General features: G+C 29.7%; 1 protein-coding gene across 3 annotated transcripts in view; it reads left to right on the plus strand.

The window, feature by feature from the left end:
* The window catches only part of LOC126747486 (fasciclin-3), a 630,854-nt gene extending 615,225 nt beyond the window's left edge, over positions 1-15,629 (plus strand). Inside the window, exons 9-10 of one of the 3 annotated variants that reach the window (XM_050456158.1) lie at positions 7,449-7,479; positions 14,164-15,629. In XM_050456158.1, coding sequence (XP_050312115.1) covers positions 7,449-7,479; positions 14,164-14,575 — 443 coding nt within the window. In that variant the 3' untranslated portion in view covers positions 14,576-15,629. Of the gene's footprint in view, positions 1-1,799; positions 2,280-7,448; positions 7,480-14,163 lie in introns of those variants that run through there. The other 2 variants (XM_050456168.1, XM_050456175.1) reach the window with 2 other exon arrangements.
* Positions 15,630-15,837: the final 208 nt, after the last annotated feature.

The raw sequence follows: 15,837 nt of genomic DNA on the forward strand, positions 1-15,837 counted from the left end.
GGCTGTCAGTTATTGAGACTCTGGATTTTGAAAGTAAATTTTCTTACTTCTTTGACACGGTGTCCAGTTTATTTAATATGAGCTTTCCTTATGTAAACAAATCGAAGCCATATCACAGAAAGTCTCATTAGTAGATAACACCATTGATAATTAATGAAGGCAAGCAATTAAGGCTACTTCATACTCAACTAAAGACCGTTCACGACCACGAGTCACTGACATCCAATAGAAGGAGATTGAAGGTACATAAGCTAAAAAAGCCTATAATTCAACAAAGTTGCTTACTGTTAACAATATAACTCGAGCCACATGGGAAATTATTAACTCAGTCACGAACTTTTCAAATCGCGAAACAAAGTGTGTTCCTAATTTGGTTACTTGATAATGGAAAGAATGTTACTGGCAACCTCAATATTGCTAATACATTTAATAATTTTTTTGTACAGTCAGTGCGAAAGATCACAGATAATTTTCATGGAAATGAATGTGCCTTTTAACAGTTTATCCCAATTTTTTTTCTATTCCCTCTCAATGAAGGAGAAACACTTGAGATTATAAAATCTTCCTCGAGGAAAAAGTCATCCGGTGTAGACGAGGTAACTTATCTATCTCTTCACTTACCTATCTTCTAAATTTATTATTTCACTTTGGTTATTTTCCTAAAGAGCTAAAATCGACTGTTGTCATACCTCTTCATAAGAAGGGGGAAACAGCAGAAGTGAGTAACTATAGGCCTATTGCTCTCCTCTCTGTATTCTCAAAGATCTTTGAAAAATCCTTTAAAAAAAGACTTATTGCATTTTTAGATTCTTTTGCTATACTGTCATGAATTGTAATTGATAGACATCTATCGTGGGATCCTCAGGTGGAATCTGTGTGCAATAGTTTGTCCCGCAGCAATTATGCCATCTTGCAACTTCGCGACTATGTGGATGCATATTATACACTTAAAAGCTTTTATTATGCCTCAGTGCATTCCACTCTATCCTATGCCTTATTAGCTTGGGGTAATTCCTCCAGTATTGGGAGAGTGCTAATAAATCAAAAGCACATTGTACGTACGATGTTTAGACTTTCCTTCAGAGGAACTTGCCGTGGTACTTTTAAAAAAGAAAAAATCCTAACTATAATTAACATCTATATCTTGGAGTGCGCATGTCAAGTACATAAAAATCTTTTAAACTACGTGAGATCTGGAGATCTTAATTTTTATGAAACTCGAAATGCAGCGAAGACTTTTCCAACTTTTAAGAGGGCTCTTAGGACCATGTTAGCTGACTGTCCTTTTTATTCGTTGACAGAGTTCTTTAACTGTAGATTTATTGACTAAATTAAGTTAAATTTATTTCCGTTCATATCTCTGTGATTTTATACTATTTTTATTAGCATTGTAGTTTTTTATTGACAATTCCTATACATTGTTATGATGTCGATGGAAATAAATGATTTGATTTGATTATTTCATCTTTGGCCGTTATAAAGGTTATTTTGTCTTTAGTTGATTTATTTAAGAGGCTGTGAGTCTCATAGACTTCACATTTAGAATCAAAATAAGCTCCTAGTATAGGTATCCTATCATTACAAGATTATTATATTTATTACTTTATTAACGGTTGACCTGATATTCAACAACACATATAATAAATTAATTGATTGATTTATAGATTCTATCTAGTAAGCTTTTTAGAAGTAGGCCGTATATCCATTAAAAATGTGATTCTCATCTTGCTTGAACTTGAAAAAAAGACAACATAAAATGCCAATCGTAGATAATAAAAATTGGCTTTTATCTGTTATAGGTGGCGCCACCGTGATTGATTATACAGGGGGCGATAATCAACACCATCACTCGGAGATTTCCACCGACGGAGTCGATAATCCCCACCACCAGGTCTCTACGGAGTATATCAACGGCAACGACATGATTAAAAAAGACGAAAAAATTAATACTGCCGTATAAACACCCTTCGCTTAAACTAATTAATATCGTCGATCGATATCGATATTTAAAAATATATATTATATTATATTTTCATGTCAGTATCGATATTCTGTGTAGGCGCGTTTGATTTCTTTTAACCAGAGACCTGGTGGATTTTGTTTAAAATTAATGTTACTTTATTATTGAGGACTTTTTTATATATATATCGATACTGACCCTCCACTGGCACTTAAGTTGTTTGCCTTCCGAATATTTTTCTATTGATATCGAACGTCACGATGCGATTTGACTCAATTGATTTAATAATGTCAATCAATATATTTCGTTTTAAAGGGTTGTGAATTAGTAGCAGTGCTTTTTTTTAGGTTTTATGTATTTAAGGACGGTTTCCGTTTTCTGGATATTTAGACGTTATTTTTCAGATTGATGAGGGCAACGAGAGTTAAAATGAATTATTTAAATACAAATATTTAACCATACATTCCGCAAAATTATTTATTTATTTATTACGTTAATAAACAAAAATTGAAGTACTAAATTTTCTAATTTTTTTAAGCAGTTTTTGTTTGTTAAATAATTTTATTATCCGAATGAACTTGGTCAGTAAAAAACTTCTCAAATTATTATCTTCTACATTGACGGTATGGGAAATCATTGCAAAAATTTAGGTGGACCACTTATGATAATATACCATTGTTGATTTATGATACATAGTTCAAGATTTTGTCTCTTTCCAACAGCCAGTTTTTCAATACAGAACCGAATACTTTTATTTTTAATAACTTTCACAAGTAGTGATGTAAAGGGTAATATTACCGGTAATTTTGGTAATATTACTGCAAGACCGATAACATTGGTAATATTGGGGTTTTTTTCACTCTATATACTCTCATTTATTCGCTATTCGCCCAGCTCTACTTTACTTTACTGGCGCGAGGCGCAAGGACGAAAGAGGATCGTGCCGTACGCAACAATTTAACTGAAGCTGAAAATTTAGTTGCGACGGAGTTCATCTATGAAACTGCAACGCGTCATCCAAAATATTCTTCAGAAGTAGGTCTTATTATGGAAGCACTTGCACAGTACAAAATTAGAGGTGGTAATCTTTTTGCTAAGGAATTCGTTATTTCCAGCGAAAAATCTATGTCTGGGCATGTTTGGTGGGCAGGAATTTGCTCCAGTTCTAAAATAAGTAGATTGGCTGTAGACATTTTAAATTTACCATCGTCAACAGCCGCAACCGAAAGAACGTTTAGTACTTATGGATTTATTCATCGGCAAAGAAGAAACAGGCTTACCGTGGAAAGAGCCGGAAAACTAACCTATATTACCCATAATTATAATTTACTAAACAAAGATCATTCAAGAAGAGAAAAAGCTATTGAGAATTCTGAGGAAAAAATTGAAAAAGAAGATCTCGGTTTCGAAATTATAGACTTGACTGAATTAACCAAGGAGAAAGAAGAATCAGATAAAGAGGTTGGGGATGATGAGGATGATTCACCATTACCCACTCTATTACTTAGTTTATTCTGACTCATTTTTTTGTGTTTCCTAATGTTTTTACAGTTTTGAATTAAAAAAACTAGTATTAGTTAAAAAGCTGTGTTTTTTTTTTATTTTTTTAATAAATTACCAATATTACCGATTTTTAAATTACCTGTAATTTTACATCTATATTCACAAGCAGATCCTTAAAACGTAAATGTAGTCAAAGAATATGGTCTTTCTCTTAGAAACATTTATTACTCTTTTTCTTTTTATAACATCATATATTCAGTAAAAATGTTTTATTCCATTGAATATAAAGAATTTTATTAAAGTGTTCTTCATTTCCATGTAAAGTTTGATATTTATTTTTACTTTAATACAATTCGTTCATTGGGGATTTTAGGTTGATACAGACTATAAGAAGAACCTATAAATTATTTTGGCACAAATTTTTACTATGATCCTTTTGTGCAAAATAAAATTAGTTATGATAAGACGTATATAACATTTGACCATCAAATAGAAAAACTTTATCAATTTTTACTGCTGTATTAAATTAGTTGTCAGAGTACAGTCTTAATAATTAATTAACAATATTTTGATAAATAAATTTAAGCAAAATCATTGATGTTTCTCTTGCATATGATATATTAAATAGTTGAAATAACAGAAGTTATAGATCCTGTAGTCGAATAATACAGTTTCAACTTAGAGCTAATGCCTCGTTTTTGAGTCAAATATTTCAAAGATCGATAAAATGATAACTCAATTAAATAAACAGCAGATGATTTAGAAAACATTCTGCTACAACATTTATTAATTTATTAAACACAAGGACAATTCGAGCAAAAATAGTTGAGATATCAGAAGTTATAGACCCCGTAATCGAGTAATGTAGTTTCGACTTGGAGAAAATGCCTGGCCATAGAGTCAAATATCTCAAGAACCAACCATTAATAATAATTCAATGAAATAAACAGTAGATCATTCAGAAAATACTCTGCTACAACATTTATTAAAACACAAAAATGATTTGAGCAAGAATAAATAATCAAAAGTTAAAGACTCTGTAGTTCAGTAATACAGTTTCGACTTGGTGCTAATGCCTCGTTTTAGAGTCAAATATTTTAAAGACCACTAATGACAGCTCAATGAAATAAACAGCAGATGATTCGTAAAATATTCTAATACAACTTTTATTAAACACAAGAACAATTTTAGCAAGAATAGTTGAGATATCAGAAGTTATAGACCCTGTAGTCGAGTAATGTCATTTCGTCTTGAAGCTCATGCCTGGCCATAGAGTCAAATATCTCAAGAACCACCAATGATAACTGCATGAAATAAACAGCAGATGATTCTTAAAATGCTTTGTTTAAATACAAAAATAATTCGAGCGAGAATAGTGGAGATATCAGAAGTTATAGACCCCGTAATCAAGTAATGCAGTTTCGACTACGAGCTAATCCCTGGCTTTAAAGTCAAATATCTCAAGAGCCACTAACAATAATTCAATGAAACATTTAGCAGATAATTCATAAAATGTTTTATTGCAATATTTATTAAGACCTAAGCAAGAATAGTTGAGATATCAAAAGTTATAGACCCTATAGTCGAGTAATGTCATTTCGTCTTGAAGCTAATGCCTGGCTATAGAGTCAAATATCTCAAGAACCTCTAATGATAATTTAATGAAATAAACACTAGATAATTTATAAAATGCTCTGTTACAACATTTATTGAGATACAAAAATGATTTGAGCAAGAACAATTGAGATATCAAAAGTTATAGACCCTGTAGTCGATTAATGTCATTTCGTCTTAGAGTTAATGCTTGGCCTTAAAGTCAAATATCTGAAGATTCATTAATGATAACTCGATGAAATAAACAGCAGATGATTCACAAAATCCTTTGCTTAGATACAGAAATAATTCGAGCGAGAATAGTGGAGATATCAGAAGTTATAGACCCCGTAATTGAGTAATGAAGTTTCGACTATGAGCTAATCCCTAGCTTTAAAATCAAATATCTTAAGAGCCACTAATAATAATTCAATGAAACATTTAGCAAGTAATTCATACAAATGTTCTATTACATCATTTATTAAGACATAAAATTGATTTGAGCAAGAATATTTGAGATATCAAAAGTTATAGATCTTGCAGTCGAGTAATGCAATTTCGACTTAGAGTTAATGCCTGGCTTTGATGTCAAATATCTCAAGAACCAGTAATCATAACTCAATAAAATAAACAGCAGATGATCCATAAAATACTTTGTTAGAACATTTATTTAAACAGAAAAATGATTTGAACAAAAATTGTTAAGATACCATAGATTCTAGTTCCTCTAGTCCGCTTATATAGTTTTGTCTTAAAGCTCATGTTCCTTTTTTTATTCCAATAGTGTGATTTTATTAAACATTTTTCAAAAGTTTTATAACCTTTTCTTAAATTTTTATAAAAAAACATTTTTTTTTTAATCAAAATAAATAATAAAAAAAACAAAAGATATACCCTCCATATGTTCATTGCTCTATTTCATCAATTGAAGATATTTGACAAAATATTCATCTCAAAAAATCCCAACGCAAAATTTTAGCTTTTTAAACTGACTTAATTCACTAGAAACTGGAATAAGTTAAATCAACCATAAATCTAGTAAAATCATTTTTTCTACATCTAAAACTAAGTGACTTTCCCATAATTACCAGGCAATCCTTAGCATGAATTTTGGTCTGAAAAGAGGCACAATTTCAATGTATTATCATTATAAAACAGCTCCTAATTTTTTGCATTATTTCTCTTCTTATTATTGTCACTTTATATATTATTAAATTAAAATAAATAAATAAATTAGCACACTTTCGTTATCTCGGAAACTAAAATGGCTGGTTAAAATTGTTTAGAAGGTAACGTTTAGTATTTTTTCTATTATAAATATTAACTAAGTAATATGTTGTCTATTAGATAAATTATATTTAATGTAAATATTTAATAGAGTTGCGTTTAAAAGATTGGCATAGTTTTTGTCAAAATATTAGTCTATAAGTACCCATCATATATATTAATAATTATGTAAAAGCTACATAAAGTAAAGTAAATGTCTCCTTATGTCCAGTATAATTAATGTTTTCTCTTCGAATTTAGTATATAGGGTCATCTATCACAATCACATCGTCTCGATTACTTACCCTGTCTACTAACATTTGAAATTTATTGTATATTTAAATATATATTTTATAAATAAGACATAATATACTTTGTTGTTCTATTTGATTAATTTGGCATTATTCCACCTACACAATATTAGGATTAAAATTCATTTACAAACGGACCAATTTTCCTTTCACTTTAGACATAATTTAGTTAAAAGGTATCAAAATTTGCATTTTCTATAATGGCAACTGTCAATTAATAAAAAAACGACTTGAAATTTTGATATCTTGTCCGGTATTATCGTTTCTAAGCTCTCAGTGATTTTTGTAAGTATTATTTTTAGTGTTTCTACTTATTTTTATGTTAAATATAAGACAATAATTATTTTTCACTACTCTAAGAATTAATATTACGTATCTCTGTTAGTCTATAATGATATTATCTAGAGACTTTTCGGGCACTATTTTATAATTTCGATATGTGTTTACGCCTATTATTTATTGAATAAACATTATTACTGCCGCATTCTATAATTTTTTATGCATTAGTTTATAATATTATAAAAAAAAGACTTATTTATATTTGCCCCATTTTTCTCTTTTACATAAGAATTTTCTTACTGTTTTTCAATTAGCTTAATGTACACTTTTGTATACTTTTATGTACTTACCATGTATTAATTAGCATAAGTTGAATCTATTTTTATTTGTTTTATAAATAAAGACGAATTATTAAAGATACTTTGGGGATTTTCTTATTTATTAGTATTAAAAATGGCATAATAATTTTCGATTACTTTACCATTAATTTGGTCTATTTTATTTTTTATTAAAATATGGTATTTCCATCGTTTCAGGCAATGGCGAAAACCGATACATAGCGGAATCGTAAGTATAAACTTTTTTCTGTTTTTAATTTAAGTTTAAATTGAATTATTATAAGAGCGCAGCTCTTAAGGAGGGGCTCTTCTTTTTGGGAGTTTTCGCACGACCTCGGGACTCGGCGGACAAAAGTGCTTATAACTTTGATTCTATTTGGGTTAGAAAAATAATGTTTACTTTTTTATAATCTAGATATATGGGGCTACAACGTGATTGTTTACAAATTTTCATTTGTTTTTTTGTTTAGGACTAGGACGCCTTCAAAGTCAAAAAATGTTTTTTGTCCAATTTTTTCATTGTAGATTCGATACAGGTCGCAACGGTTCTTTGAATGTTATGAAATTTAACGGATCGATTGGAGTTCATGAGCTGTATAGTTTTTGGTTATTCTCAGCACACGGGAAGTATTTTTTTTTAACGCTCAAAGTTTCAGACATGTGTGATATTCTAGCCCCTCTGACGGTTTAACGGTGTCTTTCCGGAAAAAGTGATTCACAGAAAATGTATGCTTTTTTTGAAAAATCTTTTTTTTTGGGAAAAAATCAAAAAACCCAAAAAAATTGATTTTTTTTAGTTTTTTCTGCGTAAAATTTTTATGGTGAAAAATTTAAAAAAATTTCATTTGGATTAATTAAACCTGCATCCTTTTCGAATAAAACGGGTATTAAGTTTAACGCTATCATTTATACAGGGTGAGCAGGGCTCAGTTGAAAATACCCTTTTTCACACTTTTTTTTTCCAGCCTTAATAACTTTTTAGTGGCGCTACTTAGAGCCAAATGGCTTATAGGCGGTTTGTAGCGTGTGATAAACAGAATCTTTTGCAATTTCAACCGTACTTCTAAGTAAAGCCGTTTTTGAGTTATGAATTTTTTAACATTTTTTGATTTTGGAAATTAATTGTGCGCACCCGGTATGTGATAGAAAAACCAAAACCAATCGAGAGGATGCGCCATATATTTTACTATAACATACTAAAATTTCATTTTTTCGCTATTATTGCAAGTACCCTAAAAGTATTTTTATTTCAAAAAAGTCCCAAGCACGAAAAATCGCTAAAAATCTACCCACACAAGAACGACGTTCGAGTCACCTATGACCGGCGTTTGGGCCGGCGTGCGCATGGCAACGAACACGGCGATTTTCGCCGAAAAAAGACCCTTTTTATAATCGAAATTTAACTACTAAAACCGACTGGAATCGGTCCAGAATTGATGTTAAACTGTTCCTAAGGCTTTATACTATTTTTCCATGTACATATCATAAGGTAAAAACCTTTTTTTATACCCGAAATCATCGTCTGAAAATGGTCGATTTTGACATCTACGCGCGATTTTAATGCCAACTTTTACGGCTGACTTTTACGTTTTGACAGCATGACGTCAACGTGGATGAATTGGCTCGGACTTGCTTCCTAATTTCATTGATAAAATGCTTAAAATAGCTCAGAACTTCCTGAAATTGGTACGAAATTATTCCAGAGACTCTGGAGAATCCGAATATGTGCATATCTTTTACCAAATCGGATTCTTTTAGCCGTGATAATTCGGCAACAATTGACGTTTTAGCATTTTCCGTGTAATATAATATAATATTCATGCGACACAGTGTCTATACAAGGAATTTTGCTAGACAAAAATTACAACACAGTGGGTCCTAATGATAAAAAAAAAATCTAATCGGGATTTAATGGGTATTATTATTTTATATGGTAATTTTTTTTTTTTTTTAACTTTTTTGGTATTTGCCCGATTTGAATGAAATTTGGTATTTGGGTTTGGTTTAGGGTATAATTAATATTTTTTTACAAATTTTTGAAATATTGAGTTTTAGGGTCACGTGACTATCAAAAGGTTTTTCCTATGAGTCCGATTTGATTGCTGTTTGGTATCTGGGGTTTATTTAGGAAATAATTAATAATTTTTAACAAATTTTTGATATATTAAGTTTAAAGGTCACGCGACTATTAAAACTTTTTTCTATTTGTCCGCTTTGGTTGAAATTTGGTATTTAAGGTTTATTAAGGTTATAAATATTGATAATTAATAAATTTTTTAAATATTAAGTTTCAAGGCCACGTGACAATCAAAACTTTTTTCCTATGGGTCTGATTGGTTTGACATTTGGTATTTGGGGTTTATATAGGATACAATTATCAATTTTTGCAATATTAAATTTTAAGGTCACGTGACTATCGGAACTTTTCATATAATTCAATAAAATAAATAAGCATATAAGACACGCAATAAAATAATTAATAGATACATATATCTATAATATATATATATAGGTTAGAGTGTTAGATATAAGTTTTTAGATTATTAAGTGACACAATGAGTTTTTCAAATTTGTTTGAGATATAGGTAGATGTGATATGAGCCATTATTCATCATAATTACTGTTGTTCTGCTTGAAACTTGTGGGTAAATGTGCTCGGCACAGGGCCAATAGAAAAAAAAGAGTCACTTGACTATAAGTTTTCTTTCTTATTTTATTCATTTGATTGAGAGTTGGCATTCGATTTATTTAGGTTTATATATAAGGAAAATAGTGATTATTATATATATTTTTTTATTTATGACAGTCGTAGTTGTAATCGTAAGAAACAGGGTTATTAAGGCTTAAGGTTATTAATAGCTTGAAATTATTTGTAAAGAAAATAAGAGTAATAATTAGTAGTAATAATATTAGTTTATGGGATTTTTTTAAAGTAGGGGTTAAGTAGAATATAAATGTGAAACCAGTTGCAGTGTAAAAAACCTGCTTCAATTTCTTTTTTTTAACTTTTTCTGATATGTCAGATTTTATAGCTTCTATTCAGTTCCTTGATGGTTTCCTATTTTTTTTCTTTTCAATTCTTTTCATCTTTTAATATAATTGCCTTTTAAAATAAAAATGGAAAATAGAAACAGTCGACGTGAAAATTCTTTTATCCAATCCCAATACACAGACTATTATACGGTTTAATCTTTTCCTTTTCTATTGTGGCACTCTCATAATATGTAGAAAATTTTGTCAATAAACTTTTTTGCTATTTTTTGAATGATCTTGAACCAATATGTTCATCTTGAATACGGATTTTCTTCGAGAATTGAAAAATGGAAATAAATAGGTTTTCAGTTCATTTTAGAGTCAAATCGGTTATAACCTTTTTTAATCATTCCCTGTCGATTTTCGAACAAAAAAAAATTTTTTCTTTGGTTTTTTTACTAGAAATTATCTGTTTAGGGCTTATATTAAAATTAGTCAATAGCTATTTTAAGGCAAAAAGTGATATAGTGGGAAAAAACGAGTTTTATTTTGGTTTTCCCACATTTTTACTAATATCTCGGGTTCTATTGCTTCGATTCAATTCGTTGATGGTTTCTTTTATTCCTGTTTTTCGTCCTGTTAATTCTTTCATATTTTACTACATGTGTCTCTCAAAATAAAAGTAAGAAATTTAAAAAAATCGGTGTAAAAACTCGGTTGCATAATCCGAATACATAGACTCTTATGGGACCTAATCATTTCCCTTTATATTGTGGCACTCGTATACATCGTGGAAAATTTTGTCATAAAGCTTTTTCACTTCTTTTTGAATGGTCTTTACCTAGAAAAAAGAAATTTTGAATTCAGAGCATATTTTGAAAAAATGCTCATTTTGGGCCGGATTTTGTTTGAAAATCGAAAAATGCAAATAAATAAGTTTGTGTTCATTTTATAGTCAAATCGGTAATAACCTTTTTTAAAGGTACTCTGAAATATTACATGGTAGAGTAATAAAAAATTTAAATTTGTCCATAGGGCTCTTGATAAGTTGATATTTTGATTTAATAGTTTTTTCCTATTTTCTCCGATTCTGTGATGGCTAGAATCAATTCGTTTTAACACTCGAATACCTCGTAATATTCCCGAGAACTTTTATTTAAAGCAAAAAGTTGTCAGAGTTATAGTTTATTTAAAAAAAAATAAAAACCATTTTTTCGCAATTTTTCGTGGGTATACCCCTTTCGATTTTCGACCAAAAAAAAATTATTTTTTTTATTGGGTTTTTTTACTATATATTGTTAGTTTAGGGCTTACTTTAAAATTTGCTAATAATCATTTTAGGAAAAAAAAATGTTACTGTGGGAAAAAACTAGTTTTCTTTTGTTTTTCCCACATTTTTACTTATATCTCGGCTTCTATAGCTTCGATTTAATTCGTTTATGATTTCTTTTATTCGTTATTCTCCTCCTGTCAATTCTTTTGATATTTTATTACTATTGGCTCTCAAAAATAAAACTAAAAAATCAAAAAAATCCACGAAAAAACCCGTTTGTCTTATCCCCATACATGAATTCTTATGCGACCTGATCTTTTCCTTTATATTGTGGCACTCGTATAAATCGTGGAAAATTTTATGATAAAGCTTTTTTACTGGTTTTTGAATGGTCTTTAACCAGAAGAAAAAAATTTTGAATTCGGAGCATATTTTGAAAAAATGTTCATTTTGACCCCGGGTTTTGTTCGAAAATCGAAAAATGCCAAGAAGTAGGTTTTCTGTTCATTTTAGAGTTGAATTGGTAATAACCTTTTTTAAAGATATTTTGAAGTAGTACAAGATAGAAAAATAAAAAATTAAAGTTTTTCCATAGGGCTCTTGATATTTCGATATTTATGATTAATAGTTTTTTCCAATTTTCTCCGATTCTATAATAGCTAAAACCGATTCGTTTTGACAGACGGATACCTCTTAATATTACCAGGAACTTTTATTCAAGACAAAAAGTTGTCAGAGTTATAGTTTATTTATAAAAAAATTAAAACCATTTTTTCGAAATTTTTCGTGGCTATACCCCTTTCGATTTTCGACCAAAAAAAAAATTTTTTTTCTTGGGTTTTTTTACTGGAAATTGTTAGTTTAGGACTTACTTTAAAATTTGCCAATAATCATTTTAGGAAAAACTTATGCTTATTTCATTATATTGGCCTTAATATAAAGGCCAATATAAAATAAAAGATATTAGAAAAGACATATGGCAAAACCAGTTTGGCATATTCCAATGCAGGCTTTTATGAAACATGATTTGTTAAAAATTTATGTTTTATTTAGGTAAAATTATTGAATTTTTACAAAGGGTTGATATATTATGCATAAGTGTGTGCTAGAGTCATATTATTCATTTCAGCATACTTATTTTCATCGCCATAAAAAAAACACCTTTATCAGGCGTGACCTAGACCTAAGTCTTCACCAACCTTCATCCTCGTGTATGACTGCATTTGACTCTCAATTCTTTGCTTGAAAAATGCATTAAAGCCTTTGAAATGTATAAGGCATTGGACATAGAATAAGAGGAGATTAGTATGAAATACATCGGTTGGTTTTCAAGGGAATAATTCAGGGGAAAGGTGAATAGTGAGAACACAAAACTCATTGCTCGAGGATCTACACAGATGGCTCATCCAAAATCTTCAGGGCAGCTGTTTAACGAGTTGCTTCTCACTTGGATCGGCAATCTTTGAAGGAAGACGGCCGAATGAAAAGAGTAGAGCGGAGCTCTTATCACATCATGATTCTTAGAAGCATGATACCCCAAAAACCGTAAAAATAAATAGTGGTTAAACTCACAGCGTTGCCGGGGCAGCACCTGTTAAACAATCTTTTTAATTAGTTTCCTCTGACCAAAAGCTTTTCTACTGGTCCCAACTGATCAAAGTACTTGCATTTCTTAGACATTTGTTGGGTGAAATAAGATTATACTCTTTTAAATTAATTTAAAATAATTGTGCGATTGTCAAAATTTTTGTTAAAGTTAGCGCTAAGGTTCTAAGGAGAGAAAATATTGTTGCAAAGAGTATTTTTTGATTTAAAAGATTTTAAAATATTGTTATTAATGCTGTTTATTATGATACGCCACTGCTTTTTCAAATCTGATTCCTTGTCATTTTTTTATATCTTAGAGAGAGTAAAATAAAAACCTACACACATAAATACATACGCTCTAATTTGGTACCCAATTTATACCCTGATAGATGATATTAAGCGCATTTAGGGCAAGTTTATATATTAATATGTTATCTCTGGTTTAGAGAGGAAGATGTCTTTCCAGCCAGAGGCTTGGATAGTCAATTATACTTAAATAAATGTAATATTATACCCTTAGCAAAAAGAAGAGAAATTATTTCCATAAAATTTTTATATAACATTATTCATAACCAGATTGACTGTCCCACCCTATTGGCTGGATTAAATTTTCCGGTACTAAGAATAAACTCTAGGCATTTTAGATTATTTTATGTAAATCTAGGACTAATATTTTGTTTAAATCCCCTATTAATATAATGTGTCAGAATTATATTAATAATAATTTACATGAACAGTTCGATATTTTTGTTGACAGATGCAGAGTCTTTCTAGTATGTATATAGATAGTCTGTTTAAGTACATAGAATGTTAAGCATTTTGATTTTTTATTTTGATACATATTTTTTTTTTAATCTTTCCTGTAATTGGATAACAAACCTGTTGGAAATAAATGCCTCTTTTTTATGATGATAACATAGAACCCTGTATTGTAGCAGTAACTTGTAAACTTTTTTTTCCATTGTGTTCTAAAAATAATCCAGTTAAGCGAGAAGTTACTGTACCTAACAATTATCAGATTAATCTAACTGAACACTGAGCAGAATTGCAGAAAACTAATTTCACTTTTTCTGTTTATAGCAGTGATACTGAAAGCGCAGACGTAATACGCACAAAAGAGTCCAAACATCGCCGTCTACCGTCAGCCATTCAACTGACCGCTCAATTCTTCAGGAAGAGGCAGGATAAAGTGGCCACCGAAACAACCGAACCGACCGTGAAGAATCTCGAATCTGACGAAGCTGATTCGGCTACCATCACTGCGGAAGAACAAGAAAAACAAGCGGAAGATGTCGCGAAAATTGTTAATGAAAAAACTGATAAAGATAAAGGTTTAGTGTATGCAGAACTTGACCTAATTAGGGCCGCCAATCCGAATATGATGGTGCCAGTTATAAAAAATGACGATGAAAAGACTGAATACGCGGAAATTGTTTATACGCCCGCTAAGGATGGGGAAGAGATTAAAGACCAGTTAAAGGATAAAAAATAGTTTGTCGATGTACAGGTTCAACCAATATGAAGCATTAGGAGTTTTTTTTGCACACTTTTTCACACTTACTTGAACACAAAAGGCAAATATAATTTTATTTATTAATATTTGGTATGACAATATTTCGATTGCGCTTTTGACTGAACTAAAATACAATAGTTTGATGAGTTAATTTTTTTTTAAATAATTTACAATTATTAAGCAAGAAGTCAAAAGTCCCCATAATATTATCTCAAGGTTAACATATTAAAATGAAATTTAGGTATAAGAAACACTGTGTTCATTTTGTATTTTGATATTCTTAAAATTATTTTGACATATGCAAAGGGAGTTCCAAACAGAGGAGGGAGGCAAATTGGGTGAGAGTTCACCTTTTCAAAATTTCATCTTGATTACTGGTAGATTGATGTAATTTAATTAGTCAATTAAGTCAAAAGCTTATTTTCACTTATAATATGAATCTTTGGATTAATTAGCTAAAAAAGAGTTTTACTCCTCTCTGGTTTCCTCTGAATATGTGTCTTCTTATCTTCCCTCCTTATAGCCTTATAACGTGTCTTCAAATTTATATTAACAATTAAGAAATATATATATTTAAGAGCATTTTATAATGATTTTTTACTCTAAGCAAATAAACAAAACCTATATTTTCACAAATTAGGTATATTAAGTAACAGTTAACCATATTGTGCCTATACTACTTATTATAGGATTAAGAGGCAAACCGTAGGTTGTATGTTTGTTTTATAATTAAAATTTTTATTATAATGGATAAGGTATTGTTTATTTTTTGTTATGTACTTAAATTTATATTAGGTAGAGGTACCTACTTGATACCTAAATTTAACAGAAGTAGCCTGAGTAAAGTATGATTTTTTTTAAAACTAAAGCTACTTTTGTTAGCCATATTTGTAAGATCTGAGTAGTATTTCACCATTTTATTAGTTTAATGAAATTATGTTATAATACGTCCACTAGCTTTTAAGAAGAAAAATACACCATTTTGTATTTTTGCATATTTTTATTACACTTAAATAAATTTTTTAAAAAGTAATATTGTAGCAGATTTTATTTCAAATTGCAAATTTTTTAACCATTTTTTAGTTGTCCTAATGTTTTTTATATGTATTTCTTAATAAGCAAAATTAACTAATTAGGAAATAGTCAACATATTTGGTAAATATTAGGGAAAAATAGTGCATGAATATAAAAGAAAAACCTGCCCACTATCTCAAGGAATTATGTTGTTACTGTTAAAATCC

This window comes from Anthonomus grandis, chromosome 2 (assembly GCF_022605725.1).
Source record: "Anthonomus grandis grandis chromosome 2, icAntGran1.3, whole genome shotgun sequence".
Lineage (NCBI taxonomy): Eukaryota > Metazoa > Arthropoda > Insecta > Coleoptera > Curculionidae > Anthonomus > Anthonomus grandis.